Source organism: Rattus norvegicus, chromosome 13 (assembly GCF_021556685.1).
Source record: "Rattus norvegicus strain SHRSP/BbbUtx chromosome 13, alternate assembly SHRSP_T2T, whole genome shotgun sequence".
NCBI lineage: Eukaryota > Metazoa > Chordata > Mammalia > Rodentia > Muridae > Rattus > Rattus norvegicus.
The window spans coordinates 105,773,376-105,792,194 of record NC_141546.1 but is presented as its reverse complement, the minus strand read 5'-3'; the positions used below and the strand labels follow the sequence as shown (position 1 = coordinate 105,792,194).

The 18,819-nt window shown below is 44.4% G+C and overlaps 1 protein-coding gene across 4 annotated transcripts in view; it reads right to left on the bottom strand.

Annotated features, from left to right (window-relative positions):
* Ints7 (integrator complex subunit 7) overlaps positions 1–18,819 on the bottom strand; it is a 53,439-nt gene that overhangs the window by 8,682 nt on the left and 25,938 nt on the right. For 2 of the 4 annotated variants that reach the window (XR_015635155.1, NM_001191675.1), the window contains exons 8-15: positions 18,220–18,337; positions 13,351–13,485; positions 12,049–12,146; positions 10,053–10,292; positions 7,441–7,578; positions 6,080–6,286; positions 745–939; positions 290–393 (exon numbers count right to left, since the gene is read on the bottom strand). Coding sequence is in view for 1 of the 4 variants with exons in the window: in NM_001191675.1 (NP_001178604.1) it covers positions 290–393; positions 745–939; positions 6,080–6,286; positions 7,441–7,578; positions 10,053–10,292; positions 12,049–12,146; positions 13,351–13,485; positions 18,220–18,337 (1,235 nt within the window). In the remaining 3 variants the exon portion in view is untranslated. Of the gene's footprint in view, positions 1–289; positions 394–679; positions 940–6,079; positions 6,287–7,440; positions 7,579–10,052; positions 11,786–11,912; positions 12,147–13,350; positions 13,486–18,219; positions 18,338–18,819 lie in introns of all 4 variants that reach the window. The other 2 variants (XR_015635157.1, XR_015635156.1) reach the window with 2 other exon arrangements.

The following is an 18,819-nucleotide window of genomic DNA, read 5'->3' as shown; positions in this document are numbered from 1 at the left end:
CCTTTTTAAAAGATTGGCTTTAAGAGTAAAGTTAGCCAACCTTTGACCCCAGCCCTCAGGAGGCAGATGCAGACAGATCTCTGAGTTTGAGGTCAGACTGGTCTACAAAGAGAAACCTTTAAAAACTTAAAAAACCAAACCAAAACAAAAGCTTAAGAATAATTTTGCTCCTACTAAATTTCAAAGGAAGAAACCACTACTTAATATCTATATTTTTAGTTGAGCAAATTTACTCTCCATTTCAGAGACTACTTCCCAAGAACAAGGAGCCCCAGGAAATACAGGATACAGTTCTACGTTCCTCAGAGTTGCCGAGTCTGCATCGAAGGACGCCTGATAGAGATCCCGGTACCGGGAGGCAAGGCTTCGGAACTCTTCCATGGACTGCTTCATCTACAAAGAAGGAAAAACAAAATCAACAAAGACGGCTAATAAAGTTATAAATGTTCACAGGGTGTAATAATTTACTTATGTTATCTAGAGACAAGACACTTGCATCTTCGTTTCTTCGAGCTTCACTAGGATAACTAATACTTTTATAGATATTCCAACTCCCTAATGTCATCCCATTCCTTCTGTATAATACACAGCACTGGGGCTTTTAAACAACACATCGTCATCTTATTTGGCCAAACTGGTGAGTAAGGATGACACATAACATTGATTTTATTTGTACAACCTTTCATCGTCAAATGTCTCTGAAGTAAAAGTGACATGTGTAGTGGAGAGAAGAGAAGACATTGCCTGATTGGAGATCCGGCCACACCTCTGAAGATCATTCCCTAAGGTCATGGCAATCGTCGTGGCGATCGCAGGGGGAGGGCTTGTCTTCAGGCTGTTACAAGTACAAATAAGTTGCGAGAAGGCTTGGAGAAGATCGATCCTGAGTTTCACAAACTCACACTGAAAGCTTAAAGGATTCAGTGGCGTGCTGGCAGCCTGGAATAAAGAAAGGAGCTTCACGAAAAGTCACCTGCAGCTTTAGATTCAACCATACCTAACTACAAATCCTCAGGGGAAAATGCACTTGAAAGGTGCATGAGCAGACTCTCCTATCTCTTCCCCATAATATACAGGAGGATGCTTTAGCACAACACAACACACAATTATTTACACAGCATTAAAGCTACTAGGATTGTTAAGCACCTGGAGATGATCTGAAGCACAGAGGAGAGGAGAGGAGGGGAGAGGAGGGGAGGGGAGGGGAGGGGAGGGGAGGAGAGGGGAGGAGAAGAGAGGAGAGGAGAGGAGAGAGGAGAGGAGAGGAGAGGAGAGGAGAGGAGAGGAGAGGATAGAAGCTCATGGAATATCATGTAAAGGCTACAGCTTTCTTTTTAATGCAGGACTTGAACATGCAAAGATTTGGACATCTGTGCCTATGTGAGTGCCTGGCACAGATGGGAGGACTGCGTTCATTAGTTTATGCACGAGTCATAAAAACATCGATAGGTATATACCTAAATTACCATGTGAAAGCTGTAACACCAGAGACACTCACTACTGGTAGCATCACATGAAAACCTGAACATCTTGTTGACATTCAGATGCTCCTCACTGCCTAACCTTAGCAAGTCACCTGCTCAGTCATTAGCAAGACATCACAGGAGGCTTTAACGGTATTATCATCAGGGAGGGAGGGAGGGAGGGAGGGAGGGAGGGAGAGAGAGAGAGAGAGAGAGAGAGAGAGAGAGAGAGAGAGAGAACACCAGAGAGTGCACTATCATACAAAGCTTCAAGAGGTGAGTGAGTCTCCAAGAGCAGAGTAGTAGCCATGCAGAGTGGGCTGTGAGCTAAGTCCCAGCAGCACAGGCAGAGAACCTCCTAGTATCCTAGTACAAAAGCTAGAAATATGTTCTGAATAAAAAGCACACACTCAAAAGTGTGCTGACTTAACAGTAAATGGAGGTGTGGTAAATTAACATTCCTCTACAAGATAGCTGCCTCAAGTATACTGATGTGCTTTCTTTTTTTTTAAATTTTTTTTTTAAATTTACTTTTTATTTTATATGCTTTGGTGTTTTGCCTGCATGTATGTCTATGTGATGGTGTTAGATCTTGGAGTTACAGACAGTTGTGAGCTGCCATGTGGTTGCTGGGAATTGAACTCATATCCTCTGGAAGAGCAACCAGTGCTCTTAACCCCTGGCCATGTCTCCAGCCCTGGTGTGGTTTCTTACTACCATGTCTCATGGTGGTCAGCCAGGAAGCAGGAATGTTGGTTGGGTTCTAGGACTAAGTCCCAGAAATCCCATCGTCCCAGTGGAGCACGCTGTCCTCTGTGGAGTGTTCTACTTGTAAATAACAGAGCTTATAGTGACTCCTGCATCCCCTAGAGAAGCACACATTTGCCTGCTCCCTTCTGCAATGGTGGAGACCCTTGAAGCACTGTGAATGATGAGAAATAATAGCTATCCTCAATATTTGACTATGCTGACTTTTTAAATCTTTCAATAGTTTGTTTCAGCTAAAAAATAGCTTGTATTAAGATACTAAAGAGATACTTCAATTGTTTTTAATGTCAGGTTTGATTTAATCTTATAGGAAGATGGAAGGAAGTGCTTTACTACATCTGCCTCTTTAGCTTTACTTGGAAATTTTAAATTTATTCCTGGGCTGGACAAACGGCTCACAGATCAACAGCACTGCTGCTCTTCCAGAGGACCCAGGCTCAATTCCTAACTCATGGTATCACATGGTGGCTCATAACCACCTATAACTCCAGTCCCAGGGCAATCTGATATCTTCTTTTATCTTCTGTAGGCGCATACATGAAGGCAAACATCAAAATAAAAATAAGTCTAATTGAAAATGAAAATTAGGCAGTTGTGAGTCACCTGATGTGAGTGCTGGGAACCAAACTTAGGTCCTCTGGCAGGGCATCTTTCTCATGCCTACTTGCTACTTTTAACTTAACTGTTTGTTACCAAGTTTAGAAGAGACAGGAGCACAAGTAAGTGTATGTGACTTGGAACAGAATAGAAAAGCAAAAGGTCCAGGCATTGACGTCCTAACAAGTACTCTAAAACCAAAGGAGAAGCTGGGAAGGTCTGGCTGACGATCTGAGGTGATGAGCTTGTGTGTTACACAGAGGGAAAGCAGTGTGAGTACAGAGCACACAGAAAAGAACACAGCAAAGAACAGAGTTCATCACGAGCAGAGAGCGTTAACAGGTCCTACCCAGCGCCTAAAAGATGGGGGGACACCTGGGAGACACAGCATAGTCTATGTGAGTCTGCGGTGTCAAGAGGGAGACAGTGGGACATTGTTTACTCTTCTCAACCCCGAAACTAAAGCTTAGGTGAGCTGGGTTCTAAGACGAGCAGATACAGCCAACACCACGAGTAGCCAACAGAGTCTAAAGAGAGTCCCCAGGAAAAAGGAAAACAAACTGTTTTACGTTGAGCTGAAGTAAATGGCAGGCTAAGTAAGCAGTCCCAACTCACTTCAGTGGCTATTTTAACTAAACAGTTATATTTGTATTACAGATCTAATTAGGCTAACATAGAAGGAAACCAGACAGAAAAACAGCAAGAGTAGCCATCTTAGGTATGTGTCTTGCTGTGTAAGCATCGTCACCTTTCTTACCCTGCAGAACTCAAACCCATATTCTTCCTGCCTCATGACTCAGGCAACTACCATCTTACTTCCTCTCTCTGTGGACTAAAGTATGTGTGCCCCCACCCCGACCCCTGCCTATTACAGAGGGGATGGAGGCAGGACTGAGCGCCTGTCAGGCAACCCCCCCTCCCCCCAGAAGTGAATCTCAGACCCATTTCCTAAACATGCATCATCTCTATTTCTATGAAGCAGGACCCTCCATCACACAGCAATGCACTGGGAACCAAGTGCTGTATCGTTGCTGGTATGTAATGTGGGACACACCAAACACAGAATCTGAATCTCTCTCTCTCTCTCTCTCTCTCTCTCTCTCTCTCCCTCCCTCTCTCTCTCTCTCCCTCCCTCCCTCCCTCCCTCCCTCTCTCTCTCCCCTGCTCCCTCTCCTTCTCCCTTCCTCCCCCCTCTCTCTGTCTTTCCTTCCCACCCTCCCCTCCCTCTCCCTCCATGCTTTGCTCTGGTGTCGTGTACGCGCTTCTTCTTTTTTCCAGGGAGGGCCTCACACTGGAGCTCGAGCTGGCTTCAATCCAGCAGGCACACAGGGTACACACACAGGACAGCCTTCTTGCCTCAGCTTCCCAAGTGCGGGAATTACAGGTGTGAGCCAACACTGCAGCTTCTTGGCTCCTGTTTTATGTTTTAATCTTTAAAGAACAGTGTTTGGCACCGAGCAAGTTTTGGTGTTGTGATGAATAGAGTGATGTCACTTCAGCAAGGGACAAACTTTTTGAGGCCCAAAGCCCTAGCTCAGGGCACTGAGGCAGTGTAAGAGTTGAGTCTTAGGCAGAGAGAGTCTACTGTCAGCCAACTGCTCTCCTGTGTAAGGATCCTGGCTGTACCCATTAACCACAGACATTATAAAAAAACAGAAGACTGCTAAATATTTAACAGAATTAAAAAAAAAAAACTATTTCCATCTGTCTCACTAGTATGTGGATCTATCTGCCCAGCAGATTTTTGAAAATTTTCACTTTTCTTTGAACAAATGTTTGGTCAGGAGGCACTGGATCCACTGGAACTAGAGTGACAGGGTTGAGAGCCACTGTGTGCATACTAGGAACCAAAGCTAGGTCCTCTGGAAGAGCTGCCAGGACTGAGCCTTAAGCTCCTGTCTGGTTCCTTTTACCACTGAATGATAAGAACTTCCCACTCTTCACAAACTAGAAAACCGAGTCATCTTATCATCCACATCAGCACATTCTCTGTGCCTCTGTTAGCCTGATGGAGCATGACAACCTTTCCCTTCCCTGACCAGTCAGGGCAAAGTGGCAGTCAGGGCTGCCCACGAACATGGAGAGGAGGGCTGAGAGGGGTGAGCGATTAGTGTGCAGCTTCAGGGTGTGAGAGGGATGGACGGGTGGGGAGATGAGGGCTATGTCTTTATGAATGCATGTTCCAAATCCTTGTCAACCAATCCTAGCAGGACTTCAGTGTACCACAGTTGTCGGCATAGCGAGCCTATGACATCTACTGTTAGTTTCATCTGGAACGTTGCTTTCGGAATGGCCCAGGCTTAGTAATATTTAAAATACATCATACACATGCAAATAGGCCTAGCCCAATATATGTGTGTCACAATGCTTTAAAAATGGTTAGTGCTGAGCACAGAACCTCTTCCTTTTTAGGGAGAAATGTCTTTTGACTAACACAGGAAGGGCTGGGATAAGTTCTTATTGAGGATGAGGTCCACTTCTGCAAAGTGGTGAAAAGTTCAGAGGATAAGGAATGTTTCCTTGCAGTCCTTTCTTACAAACTGAGAACTGTCAGTGACTGTTACTTGGAAACCCCACATTGCTAGAACCACAGTCACGCATTAGAATTCAACAACTTCTTACTTATTAAGCAGTGGCTTTCAACCTGTGGGTCATGACCACTCTGGGTTTTTCACAGGGGTCACCCAAGACCAAAGGAAAATAGATATTTACATTACAATTAATAGCAGAAGTAAAATTACAGTTACGAAGTGGCAGTGAATGTAATTTAAGGCTGGGGGTCACTACGGTACAGGGACTGTAGTGAAGGGTTGCACACTCAGGAAGTTATAAGTAAAATACTCACTGGGGATGCCATGACAGTGTATCTGCCTACCCGCATGTGGCTCCAGGTTCAGTCCTTACAAACACCCTGCAAAACCCTCTGCTTGCTGAGCGCCGGACAGGAGAGAAGAGAGTGACACCTGTGCTGACGGTGGCACCGCACCAAGCCACGGTCTTACCAATTAAGAATGTAGAGGAAGGAGGCTCTCTCCAGAGCACTTACCCCTCTGCCTCGAGTCAGCAGTTTTCTGCACACGTGGCAGACAAAATAGTTTTCATCAACTACGAATACTAACAAGAGTTTTGATTCTGTGTTTATGTATTTTCTGATATTACCACCAGGTTTCACAAGTTGTCAAAAGAGGAGAGCCCAAGGCAGAGGAGAGCATCCTACGCCAGTCGCCGCCCTGACTGGGGAGAGGACTCACTGTTAAGGAGGCGATCCCTTTGTGGTAGAATTTCAAAGACTCAGCAATGCAGGAAAGTGCTGAGCTGAAGCTACCCTCCTGCAGCCCAGTCAGACACTGCTCTGCGTGTGAGAACTCCTTCAGACTGTTCAGCCAGAAGTAGAAGTGCTCTGATGCGACCTGCGTCAGCAAACTCTGGTAGAGCTCTCGGGCCATGTCATGGTTGCCCTAACAAAGAAAGAGGCCAGGGTTAGGCTCTACAGTCAGCAAGCAGAAGACAAACCCAGAATAACCCAAAATCACGCCTATGACATAACTCAAGACAGTCTAAATATTTGTTCAGGAAAAATATGCAAGTGGATTTTTATAACACAACACCTCAAGTTCTTTACCAACACAGCTCCAACTGTAACTCAAGCCTAGGACTGAGTCTAAAGCACAGCAAGTGCAAGTGCCCTGTATCGTCCTGCAGGCCATTGAGGAGCTGAGAGTTAACTGGTGGAGGGTGAACAGCACTCAGTACCTTAGAGGCAGCGAGAGGCTCACGATCCTCGACATGTCAACAGTGCAGGCTCTCTCCTCCAGGGAGCTGACACAGAACCCGCTCCAACCACACACTCTGGTCTCTGGACTAAGCCCCAGGTTTCTATGCTAACTACACTTTGTATTTCTTAAAGAAATTCAATGATCGGGCTGGGGAAAAAAATGAAAAGAAAAAGTGTGCTGATAATGTGTGCTGACAGAAATAGCAGGTGGGAAGATGCCTGGGTCCCACAACCCACAGCAAAGTACAAGTGGGGCTAGCAATGTCCAGACAAGTGTGCACCGTCACCTACTTATCACACTGACCACAGCTTATGTGGAAAGTTAAGTTAGGACGGTCCCTGTGCCATCCTCAGAGACCGTAAGTAACAAGCAACTCTGAGAATAGGCCCACGGCTCTGTCTGAATGCTTGGTTCTCAGGGAGTGGGGCTGTTTGAAGAGACTACAGGGACTAGGAGGTGTGTCTCTGCTGCAGTAAAGTGTCACTGCGGTTGGGCTATGAGGCTTCAAACGTCATGCTAGGCTCAGTGTCTCTCTGCCTGATGCCTGTTTGTCAGGATACACAACTCTCAGCTACTTCCCTAGGACCTTCTTGGCTATAGCCAAACTCCCACCATGATGGTAATGGACTAACCCTCTGAAACTGTACGCCAGCCCCAATTAATGCTTTTCTTTTACAAGAGTTGCCTTGGCTCTGGTGTCTCTTCGCAGCAACAGAACACTGATGAAGACAGCTTCCATACGTAGTTCGAGTTCTGACTACAATAACAACTGCACCATTTAAGGTGCACGGGCTAACATCCCACCAAGCACCTTCACTCAAAAGGGAAGCCCATACCATTCTGGAAGCCTGCCTGGCAATCCGGTATACGGTCCACCCACTGGAGACGCTTTCAAGTTGCTGCTTGATTACTGCCTTTACTTCCGCAGACAATGCTTTCTGGCTGGCTACGAAAATCACAGTAGCCAAACTTACCTAGTGGACAACAAGTAAAAAAAGACATGTAATTTTATTCATAGACAAAGATCAAAATTAAAGATCACTAAAACAGAAGAGAGTGTAGGGTCACTGAGATGGCTCCTCAGGAAAACACGGCTGCTGCCAAGCCTGATGACCTTGGTTCAGTACCTCAGCCCTACACGGTGGAAGGAAAGTTTCCTCGGCCCTCCTCGAGCACTTGTACACACTGACAAAAAATAACTAAATAAGCATAATAAAAAGGAACAAAATGGACTTTCTGTGATATTTATTTTACTTATCATGTTTAAGCCATTAAGTAATTAAGTATTCCTTTACTCAGAGCACTGCTTATAAAGCAAGTAACTAGAAAAAATGCTCACAATTGAGAGATGAATTATGATAGTCGCAGTGAAATAAATCCAGAGATCAATATCAATCACTAGCAAGAAAGGCAAACCAAGAAAGCTGGCTTGGCCTTTCCACAGCTAAAATATGCAGAGCTACGCATGCATTAGTTGGGGAACTGAGGTTATCCGAGTACAGCACTCGGAGAAAAGGTGGCTGTTTCCGGAGAGGAGGAGGAAAAGGAGGAGTTAACGCAGGGAGTGTGACGGTTAACCTTTGCTGTCAACTTGACTGGATTTAAAATGACCACCTGTGCTGGATAGTTGTGTCAACCTGACAGAGGCTAGAGTCATGTGAGAGGAGGGACCCTCAACTGAGAAAATGCCTCAGTAAGATCAGGCAGGCACAGCTGTGGGGCATTTTCTTAACTAGTGATTGGTGGGGAGGCCTCAGCCTATTGTGGTGGTGTCATGCCTGGGCCCTGGTCCTGGGCTCTGTAAGAAAGCGGGCTGAGCAAGCCAGGGCAGCAAGCCTAAGCAGCACCCTCCATGGCCTCTGCACCAGCTCCTGCCTCCAGGTTCCTGTCTTGCTTGAGTCCCACCCTGACTCCCTTCAGTGATGGACAGCGATGTGGAAGTGCGAGCCGAATCAACCCTTCCCTCCCCCTTGTCTTCTGGCCATGGCGCTCCATCCCGGCACCAGATCCCATATTAGGACATCACGGGCTCACAGCTCAGTGTGTCTGTAACGTCTTTCCAGATTTTCACAGAGGTGGGATGAGTCACCCTCCCATGATGGCACATCCCATGGCTGAAACCCTGGACCAATGACAAAGACAACAAGTGGGGTGCTCATCGCTCTCTGCTTCCTGGCGTCCTGTGACATGACCACCCTGGAAGGCTCCTATCACCACGCTCTCTCCACCATGCGGCCAGTGCCTGGCTGACGGTGAGCTCAATTCCTCTCCTTCCTTAAGCTGCTGTCTATTTGTCACAGCAAAGACAGTCAGTAAGGCAGGGTGGAGACAGGGTAGATTTCACTCCACAGCTAACACTGTCAAAGCCAAATAAAGACCACAGTTTGAGTCTCATTTATCTGTGAGCAGGTCGGGGCGAGCTTAAGTTGGTTCTACCACACTGGCTGCTGTGACTTCTCTTGGACTCTCTGTTTGTCTCTTCCAACTCCAATGTGTTAGTTTTCGTTTTCCCTTCTATTATATTATTATCCCTTAGAAGCCTGTTCATTTTCTAGTGAGAGACAGAAGGGGGGTAGGTCCAGATTTGGTGGTGGTTGGGGGGGGGATGGGTGAAGAATTGGGAAGAACAGAGGGGAAAACAAACAGAATCTATTATGTGAGAAAAAAAAATCTATTTTCAATAAAATGAAAACCCCAAACTTGAAAAGCATTTCTTGGTGTCATTGATTCCTGCTGTGGTCACTCTGTGGGTGTGACTGCCAGCCAGTTCTCAGGGTGCCGGTCTGTGAGGAAGTCACTTCCTTCTGTTCTCCACACACCCACTTACTGCTTTCATCACTCTACAAGTTCAGCCTTCACCTCTAACACTCCAGTCCTCTAACTTCCAAAGCACTAGGATTATGGGTGTGCTCTACCATGTCCAGCTAAGAAAGTTATTTTAAACCTGAACTTGACTTGGCTTCTCAACCAAACAGGTTCTGTCTCTATTTGAAATGCTTGCAAACAATGTGTTTCAGATACTGGAAATTTTAGCACAGACTTTGCTCACTCAATACTGCTTATAAATTTTTGGGCTTCTGGGCAGCTCAGGTGGTTTAATTATGAACTGGGGAGGGTTAACTTGTAGAAAAAGCTCCTGGTAGCCAGGTACAAAGACTCACAACTGTAATCCCAACCAGCACTTGTGAGTTCAAGGTCTACCTGCACTACACAGACTCTGTCTCAAAAGAAAACAACAAAAGTTACTGGTACTGTCTTATTTTTAAATATTTTTTGAGGTACTGTGATGAAAATTAGGGTCTTCTACATGCTGGACAAACACTGTGAACTGCACTATAATATCCCCAGTCCTGTGGGATTATGTTAACCTGTTTGCTTTTTGCCTATAGTCTAACAGTAGAGCTGACATTCTTAAGTATCTGTCAACAAACCAGTTCCCCTTCCTCACCAGAAGCTCCTGTTGCTTGTCTGTGGCTGATCGTCCAATCACCTTGTAGAGCTCCACGAGGTCACCAAGCATTCCATCACCCAGTACTGGGAGCTTCATGGCAATGGCTGCCAGGCAGTGGCACATGAGGATCCGGGCAGCATCCTGAGAGCTGTGCAGCTGAGTTAGCAGAGTGTCAACCACTGACCGGCTCAAATGTGGGCGGCCCTTGGCCAGCTTCACCATACAGCTGAGAGCACTCTGCACAGAGAGAACAGCCTGGTTATGCTATTAGTAGAGGACTGCAGAGCCTGTGAGGCTAGCTTCAGTCCCTAGTGCTGCAAAGGGGTAGGAGGGAGAGTGCACTGCTACACTTAAGTCCTGTGTGAAATTCAAGGAAGATCACCTCGTACAAGTTATGGAGACGCAAGGGCACACGTTCTCTGTAGACTCACCAGTTTCCTCCATAAGAAACACAACATTGTGAATCCCACACCAAGAGTGTGAAGTGCGCTGTACTTGAAACATGTGCAGAATGAGCGTCGACTACTCACATCAAGCTCAGAGTGTGTTCAATCGGCAGATGAAAATCACGAGGCTAACCCCAAGAAGGCAAAGCCATAGCATTTCCCAGGACCTTCTTCTGCAGAGCGTTCATAAACTACTGAGTGCAGGGAACTGGGATGGCGATGGACTCCAGAATGTTCGTAAGATCACTGCTCTGCACAGCACATGCATGTTCAGCTTACTAAGGACTTGGCTTCAGACGCCTTGATGACTTTGTGAGCATCAGTGTGGAGACACGCTTCTAATTTTCTCTATTTATTGCTCAGCTGAAATCCAAGGCCTGACAACTGCGGAGTTTCTCCGTTAGGCCTAGCTTATGACCTGTGTGTTATCCTAGCCAACGAAACTAAAACATGGAAGCTTCTCGCTTTCCACAGCTGATTTTTTATGTTTCTAAAATTCTCCCTTCCAGTCTTCTACCACAAATGTCCTACTAGTTCTAATCTCTAGAAAAGATGGGCCAGTCTGTCTTTCCTTCAGACTACAGCCATGCCAGCTATCAGTGCAATGAGGACACATGTGACAAACAAAGTCAACCGTTCGCCACATGAGCTAGGTGGCTTTCCATTAAGTACTACACGACAGCTAACTACAACAAAGGCAGGGCTCTCTACTATCCTAACAGTCTAAGGTCTCCTCACGCCCTAGAGAATCAAGTCCACAGTCTTTAGCACATCTGATGGCCTCCACACTTTCCCTCTCATCAGTCACTCGGATGCAATCCTTTCAATGTGAATGGCACATTTTAACTGCACAGCTACTCCCCAGCCTCTGAAGGTGAAAATTCCTAACCGTAATTTTCCCTTCCTTTATGAACTAAAACCTCTACACTTGGGGAATTAATAAATATTTAGACATTAATGCCTAGTAATTTTTCAAGTTTTTATTTCATGGTCATATCCGGATTATCTCAAAATAAAACTTGTAAGAGTCCTGGATTCCTGCCTGTTCATATTGCAATGAACACCATGGGAGTCGACAGCAACTTAATAAACACAGGAAGCTCATCAAACGCACCAACCTCAGGCGTCTATTGTCTTCCTCTGAGGATATTACCAGCCAAAGGCCACTTTTCAAGCTGGGTATTACAGGATATGTTTGTGATCCCAGCACTCTGGAGGGCAGAGGTACAAGAACTGTTTCCAATCCAAGGTAATCCTGGGCTACATAGTGAGTTCCAGGCCAGCCTGAGGTACATAGTTACAATTTTTAAAGTGAAGGGAAAGGGTAAATGTTTAAGGTAGAGGATAAAAAACTTTTGCTTGCGGGCTAAGTCTGGCCCCAGGCACACTAGAACAGTGATATCCTCCTCACCATATCTCCTGCATGGCTGCTTTTGCCTTTATAATGGTAAGTCTGAGGAGCTACGGCAGAGTAGATGGCCTGCACCCTAGGATCTCCAGAGTTTTGGCTATGGACAGAGGCAGTGAGTTAAATACGTCATCTTCACCTTCACAGTGGACTGAGCACCTGGACTGTCATCTTGACTACAAAGCACCAGAAGGGATTCCAGGCCAAAGACAGCATCTTGCTCCAGAGACAAGAGATCTGGAAGAAAACATTAGGTTGGGTGGTCGGGAGAGAGACAAGCACAGGAAGGCACATCATGTCTAATACAGGAATCAAACATGTAAACCTAAGTTTCCTGGAAAGGGGAGAGGATGTCCAAAACATGAACACCCTGCATGAAAAATTTTAAAAATAACCTTATAAAAGCACATGCAAATTGTTTCTAAAATATAAAGACTCTCTTCAACTCTACCACATTACTGAAAGTATAAAATATTAAATCAACAAGTAAGATCATGAAGCTATAAAGAGAAACTGAACTATCACTACCAGCACAGCTAAGAAAACTGTGTCCCATCAGACATAAACCATGCAGGGGCCTTTCAGTTGCTCTAACACCTTCAGAGTCTCATGAAAGTCGGCCTCTTTTGGCCCTAAGAAGAAAGCTCCGGGTATGCCCTGCAGCTGACGCACCGTACTGCCAAACACTCATGGTCCCTGAGGCTGTCAGTGTCACAGGTAACTTAGGTCACTGAGACCACGCAGCAGTTTCTTACACCACATGCAAGATATGCTTTTTTATTCAAATAGTCAAATCAATCAAATGTCTACTTTGAGAACGTTTCTCAAATTACTGTAGGGCCTTGGCAAACTGTGAAGAAATACTGTGACAAGAACCACACTGTGTGTGGGTAGGGCTGCTCAGCTTGTGGCCCCCATAAAAGTCAACATGATCACTAAGGCAGATACTGTCCAAAATGCACTTCCCATTCTTGAATGGAGGCATGAAACATTTCCAGTTTTATACTTAAAAGATGTCAGGAAGATAATAAAACATGCCCTCCTTCTTTGTTAAGTCAGATCAGTGCTGCATGTACCTAGAGATGGGCTCTATGATAATTCTGCTTGTTCCCGCCAGCTCCACTGCCACTAAGTGAAGGCACGAGCTATTTATTGCCTGGATGACCTGGGTAAGTTTCCAGTTGTTGAACAGCTGACTCTTATGTAGGCTGTCCCTGTCCCCAGCACCACACACACACCAGCGAACAGAAGGAAGAAAACGGTCAATGCCCTACAAGACATGGCAACTCCACAATCACAGTCACGGTCTCCACACAAAGCCCTAAGACACATGCATCAGGACACTGCACCAGTGCACATCATCTAACGACTGAATGACCCAATGCCCAGAGCTCTGTCCACGCTGCAGAGCAGCACACAAGCCCGTCCCCAGTGCACTTACCTTTTTCTTGACAAGACACAGTTATATTAGTCAGCACTCTCACTCCATGTGCTGCAATGGCCCTGTTGCTATGGTAACAGCATTCTTGGGCTAATTTGACTAAATCAGAAGATCTGGGGGACGAGCCTACATTTCCTAAACAAGCAGAGAAAAGTAACTCAGATTACAATTCATTCATAAGGTTCAAGAAAGCAATTCAGTTTTCTCAGTTTTATGATCAAATTCCTAATAAATAAACAATATTTTCTACCTTGACTCCATTAATTCTTTATTCTTCCTTGGTTGGGATAAAATAAGAGTGTGTTACCCATTTTTCAATGACTACTTTAAAATCAATATAAGACTTTCCCCATAAAAACATTAATGAAAGTTGACTGAGAAACAGTAGAGAAGCCAAAATAACTACAGGCTGCACTCAGGAGTTGATGGACTTCCAGCCAGATGGTGATGCCAGTGTCACCTCCTGTCAGATAAGGAACACTTTGCTTGCTTCTTCCTGCCCCACACTGCTGAAGTTATACCTCAGAAGGGTCACGTAAGAAATCCATGACCACACTGCTCTTCAGTAGACCCACTCTATTTTTACAGAAGAAACAGAACAAAGGCATTTAGGAGCCCACCATCGCAGTCATACACTTAACAACACAACACAACACTCTTCTGTGCCCTTAAAAATCAGATTCCCAAGTCTGTGACAAGTCCCATGCTGTGTGTTGAACAGCTGACTCTTATGTAGGCTGTGGATACTGTAGTTTACAGGAGAGAAGCTCTTGGTGGTAAATGTGTGAGCCCCATGAAGAATCAAATCTCAGCCTTTTTTATCCTTCTTATGGCTCTGACCTGCCTCTCGTACCAGAGGACCTTAATTCTTGAGGTCAACACAGTTGAAAATTACATCAGGCATGAGCCAAGACAGTTTCCGCCAGTGTAAGCTATACAACTATCTACTGATTCCTGGTAAGATGTAACAATACCAGTTAGGTAAATTCTTGTGTTCTAAGATAGACAAAATGGAACAAAGCTGAAACAACATAGCCAGTTTTTTTCAGAATTGTGGAAAATGAACTCCTAGGGGGTAGCCATTTTCTTTCTTCTTTATGTGATGTTTTATAACTTGATATTTTTCCCCTATTAAGATTTTTTTTAAAGATTTATTCATTTATTATATATAAGTACACTGTAGCTGTCTTCAGACACCAGAAGAGGGCATCGGATCTCTTTACAGATGGTTGTGAGCCACCATGTGGTTGCTGGGAATTAACTCAGGACCTCTGGAAGAGCAGTCGGGTGCTCTTAACTGCTGAGCCATCTCTCCAGCCCCCCTATTAAGATTTACTACTAGAAAATTTATTGGGGAGGGAGCAGGAAAGCCCAAAGGAAACAGAAATTTCTCTAAATCTCACAAACCAGCAAAAATGTATTGCTTTTTGAATTATTCTTTGTGTAACTTTATTTCCATTTATGCACATTAATGTAATCTGAAATTTTATACAGCATCAGTATATGTAGATAATGGCTGATGTCATGCTTTTAAAGCATAAAAATGGAAAATTTTTATTTTATTAATGTTATTGTTATTGTTATCATTGTTGTTGTTGTTATTATTATTATTATTATTACAGTCTCTTTACCCCGGCTATTATTATTATTATTATTACAGTCTCTTTACCCCGGCTGTCCTGGAACTCACAGAGATCTTTGGCCTCTCAAGTGCAGGGGTTAAAGGCATGTATCATCACACCTGGTGACTTTTAAAACTTTAACTATAATTCATGTGAAATAGCATCCTAAGACAAAGTCACGTATCTTCAGAGGCAAGAGTGCTAACTAACAGGTAAAAGACTGGCAGTAACTGATTTATAAAGAATAATGTATTGGAAACACACTGGACGGATGATGCACTGTTCAGATAGAAAGCTAGGACAGTCTCTCCCATCCCAGGGGATATTTTTGTTTGGTTGGTTTTTTGCTTCCTTTTATCAAGGGTTACTTATCTTTCCACACCTACCTGGGCTTAGCCATATGACTTATTTTGGCAGTAAGAAAATAAATGAAACAATGGCTTTTATCTGCCAGTACCAAACATCCTGAGAACCAAGACAGATCCTGAGAGTTAAACAAAGGAGGGAGAGACCTCAAGCAGCTCAGCTAAAGCCTTCACCCTCTAGACCAGTGTTCTCACCTTGCTGACACCGTGACCTTTAATATGCTCCTTGCTGTGGTAACCCCTGACCACACTGTTATTTTATTGCTACTTCATAACTTACTGCTGTGAATTGTGATGTAAATGTCTCCTATCTGACCCATAAGTAGATTGTAGTCCACAGGTTGAGAACCACTGTTCTAGACTATGAAAGGGGAGACCTTTGACTTGACAGTTCTGGCCAAGGCTCCAGAGAACTGCAGCCATGGGCAACCTCTGGAGATACCAGAACTATCATCAGAACGCAGTTCAAACTGAATGATGGACAAGGGCGAAGAAAAAGTCAGTTTTTTTTTTCTTTTTTTAGGAGCTGGGGACCGAACCCAGGGCCTTGTGCTTGCTAGGCAAGCACTCTACCACTGAGCTAAATCCCCAACCCAGAAAAAGTCAGTTTTAAGACTCAAAATGTTGCACACTTCGTTATACAAATAGGTAACATATAGTGAGTAGCTCACAGGATTAGAAAGACTGCAACACTAAGTAAGGTTAAAACACAGAAGGAAAGACCAAAGAACAGCTAAGAGCACAGCCCCCAAACCCATCTACTAAAGACACTGTGGCCTCATTACTGGTTCTAGGTCACAGTGCACACAGATGCTACAGGGACTAGCTGTGACACACACACAGCCTCCGTGGCAGTGCCTTGCAGAGACTGAATGTCTCAGTCACTGTCCTGTCGACACAATGCGTTATATCCCACAATGCGTTCTACCCCACACTTCTATCGACACAATGCATTCTATCCCACAATGCATTCTACCCCACAATGCAATTCTACCCCACAATGCATTCTACCCCACACTTCTACTTAATTGTGGCTCCCAATTCAGTCAGTCATGGCAACCATCAGTCCAGACCACATATGGACACTCACACAAGGGAGATGTAGAAGATCAAGAGGGCGATGTGTCCTAGTTCCTATCACGACACATGGCAGGGAATCTACCCAACAATCTCCTGCCATGTGGTCATGAGCAGAACTGCTGCAGTCAATATTTAAAAATGGTAACCTTTACCCCTCGCTAGCACCGCACCCATAGCAAAATGGCAGTGCGGGGATCTTTACCTCAGTGGTTCCACACTGCCCCCAAGCACTCTCAGACCTAGGTGTTCCTCGAGCCGTTCCAGCATGCTGCCACACTGGTTCCTAGAGTCAGTTCTCGGACCAGTGGGCCCACATGGAACTAACCATAATTTATTTCTGGATAGTATCTCTCCTGGTGGCTCTCTGCTAATCGAGAACTCTCTGGTTCTAGCTACCCAGTAAAGCCAGGACTCTACAAGTCCAGCAGTGGCTGGCCTATCATGGCTCCCTACCACAGGCTCTGCCCACACTCCTGCAACCGCCCCCTGGTAGTTAAAGTATAAACTCCCAGCAAGCCATTAAAATCATGATTCAGTAAGTTGTAATTTATCAATCAGATTTATACGTTAAATTCTCAATGCACAATACATCCACACAATAAACTCACAACCAATTGATAAATATATAAACCACCCATCTAGATAAGATAAATTTAACTATAGAAATCCACCCCTTAAGAAACACACATAACTACCTAGGGCCATTCAAGACCACCCAGATCAGTCTGTGTCGTCCTTCTCTGTCTCCATCTTGATTCTCTCACTTTCTCTTCTCTCGCTTTACAAAAACTTTGTCCCTGCCTGACTTTTTTACTGTCCAATCATGGCCTTGGCCTCACTTGTGCCAGTCCTGACCTGCATATAAACACCAACCTACACCTCACCCTTTCTGTTTAATTAAAAAGTTTTTCTCAGATGTAAGCTGAGCACAAGTATTATCAATTGTAATTTACAAAGTGTAAAATACACCTACCACCCAGTCCAACATCTTATCAGTTAAACAGAACATTCAGTTATCTATTCCATCCTAAGAAAGGCTTAAAATCTATGTTATGTCCTGGCTAGCTTGTATATTCTCTGATAACTATCTAATTAAATATGTCTTCTTAAAGTTAAACAGCCTGGGTAGGCTAAGAGACTATAACTAGTTTCAACCACATCAGAAATCTGAGAAGGACCCACTATCATCTGAAAATACATCAAGCCTAACATGGCTTTCCAAATGGAGACAGGTTAAAGAGACAATTGTCTACTTGTACAATCCCCTGTTAGCAACACGTGAGAGCAAGTCTTCAGCCTTCTGGCCTGGGATCATCTGACAGACTTTTGAAACGCAGAATTATGAAGGCTGATCATTCTGGCTCAGCAGAGATTATCAATCGACTATTCTGCAGTGTGTCCTTTTCTGGACAGTAGATGAAATAGGCAATTTCTGCCAAGTGGCTACCTAGCCACAGTGCACCTTATCTACACAGAACAAATGAGTTATTTAACTCAAATTAACTGATAGGAAAAGGAAATAATAGAAATGAAACAAAATTTTCATTAAAAGAACAAAAAAAGTTTGCCTTAGTTCTACAGGATAAACAAGCTCGTCCCCAGGAGTTACAAGGGCATTTCTGTCAGAGGCACACGACACCCTTCTATCATTGCAGGTACCAATTAAGCAGCAATCCTCAAATGAATCAGCAGCATATGACAGGATATCGAAGTGAAACCTGCCCAGCTTAAAGGTTTACAAAGGAAAGACAACCTGAGACAGGACCACAGACAAAGGAATTCTCACCTTTTCTTTGCCTTACCTGGAGCCACACTGAAGTAATGTTTAATGGCGATGGTCCCTGACAGTGTGGAGAGGACAGACAACATCCCTAGCTTCAAGCTGTCATAAGGAGTATGCAGTGCACACTCACAGAGTGCCTGAAATGCAGACAGATATAAATAGAACACATCAAAACATATACACTTCTATACTATGCAATTTATCTATGTTTATTAGCTTTAAAAGAAAAACCCAAAACTTTAAGGTATTTTTTTTCCATGAGAAAAACCAAAACAGGTCACATTGTCAGAGTCCTTAAAAGAGCCTCTAAAGACATAACCAGATGTAATTAATGTGGTATCCTAGAACAGAAAAAAAGGGCATGGGTAAAAACCAAAGCAACACAGAGAAAACACAGTGTAGCAGCAAGGACTTTCTTACTGCATTTTCCCAGTGTCGAAGCTCAAACTCAGAGACCAGCGTTATTGTAAGTGTACTGAGTTCTGACTCCCACCCCATCCAGGTCCCTCATAACAAATGTGGTGAACTACCAATAAAGGGGAACTAGGTGTGGGTATTACCTCTTGATAATTCAGTGCATGGGAAACTTGCTGGCCCCTGGCTGTGTGGTCGTTGGGTC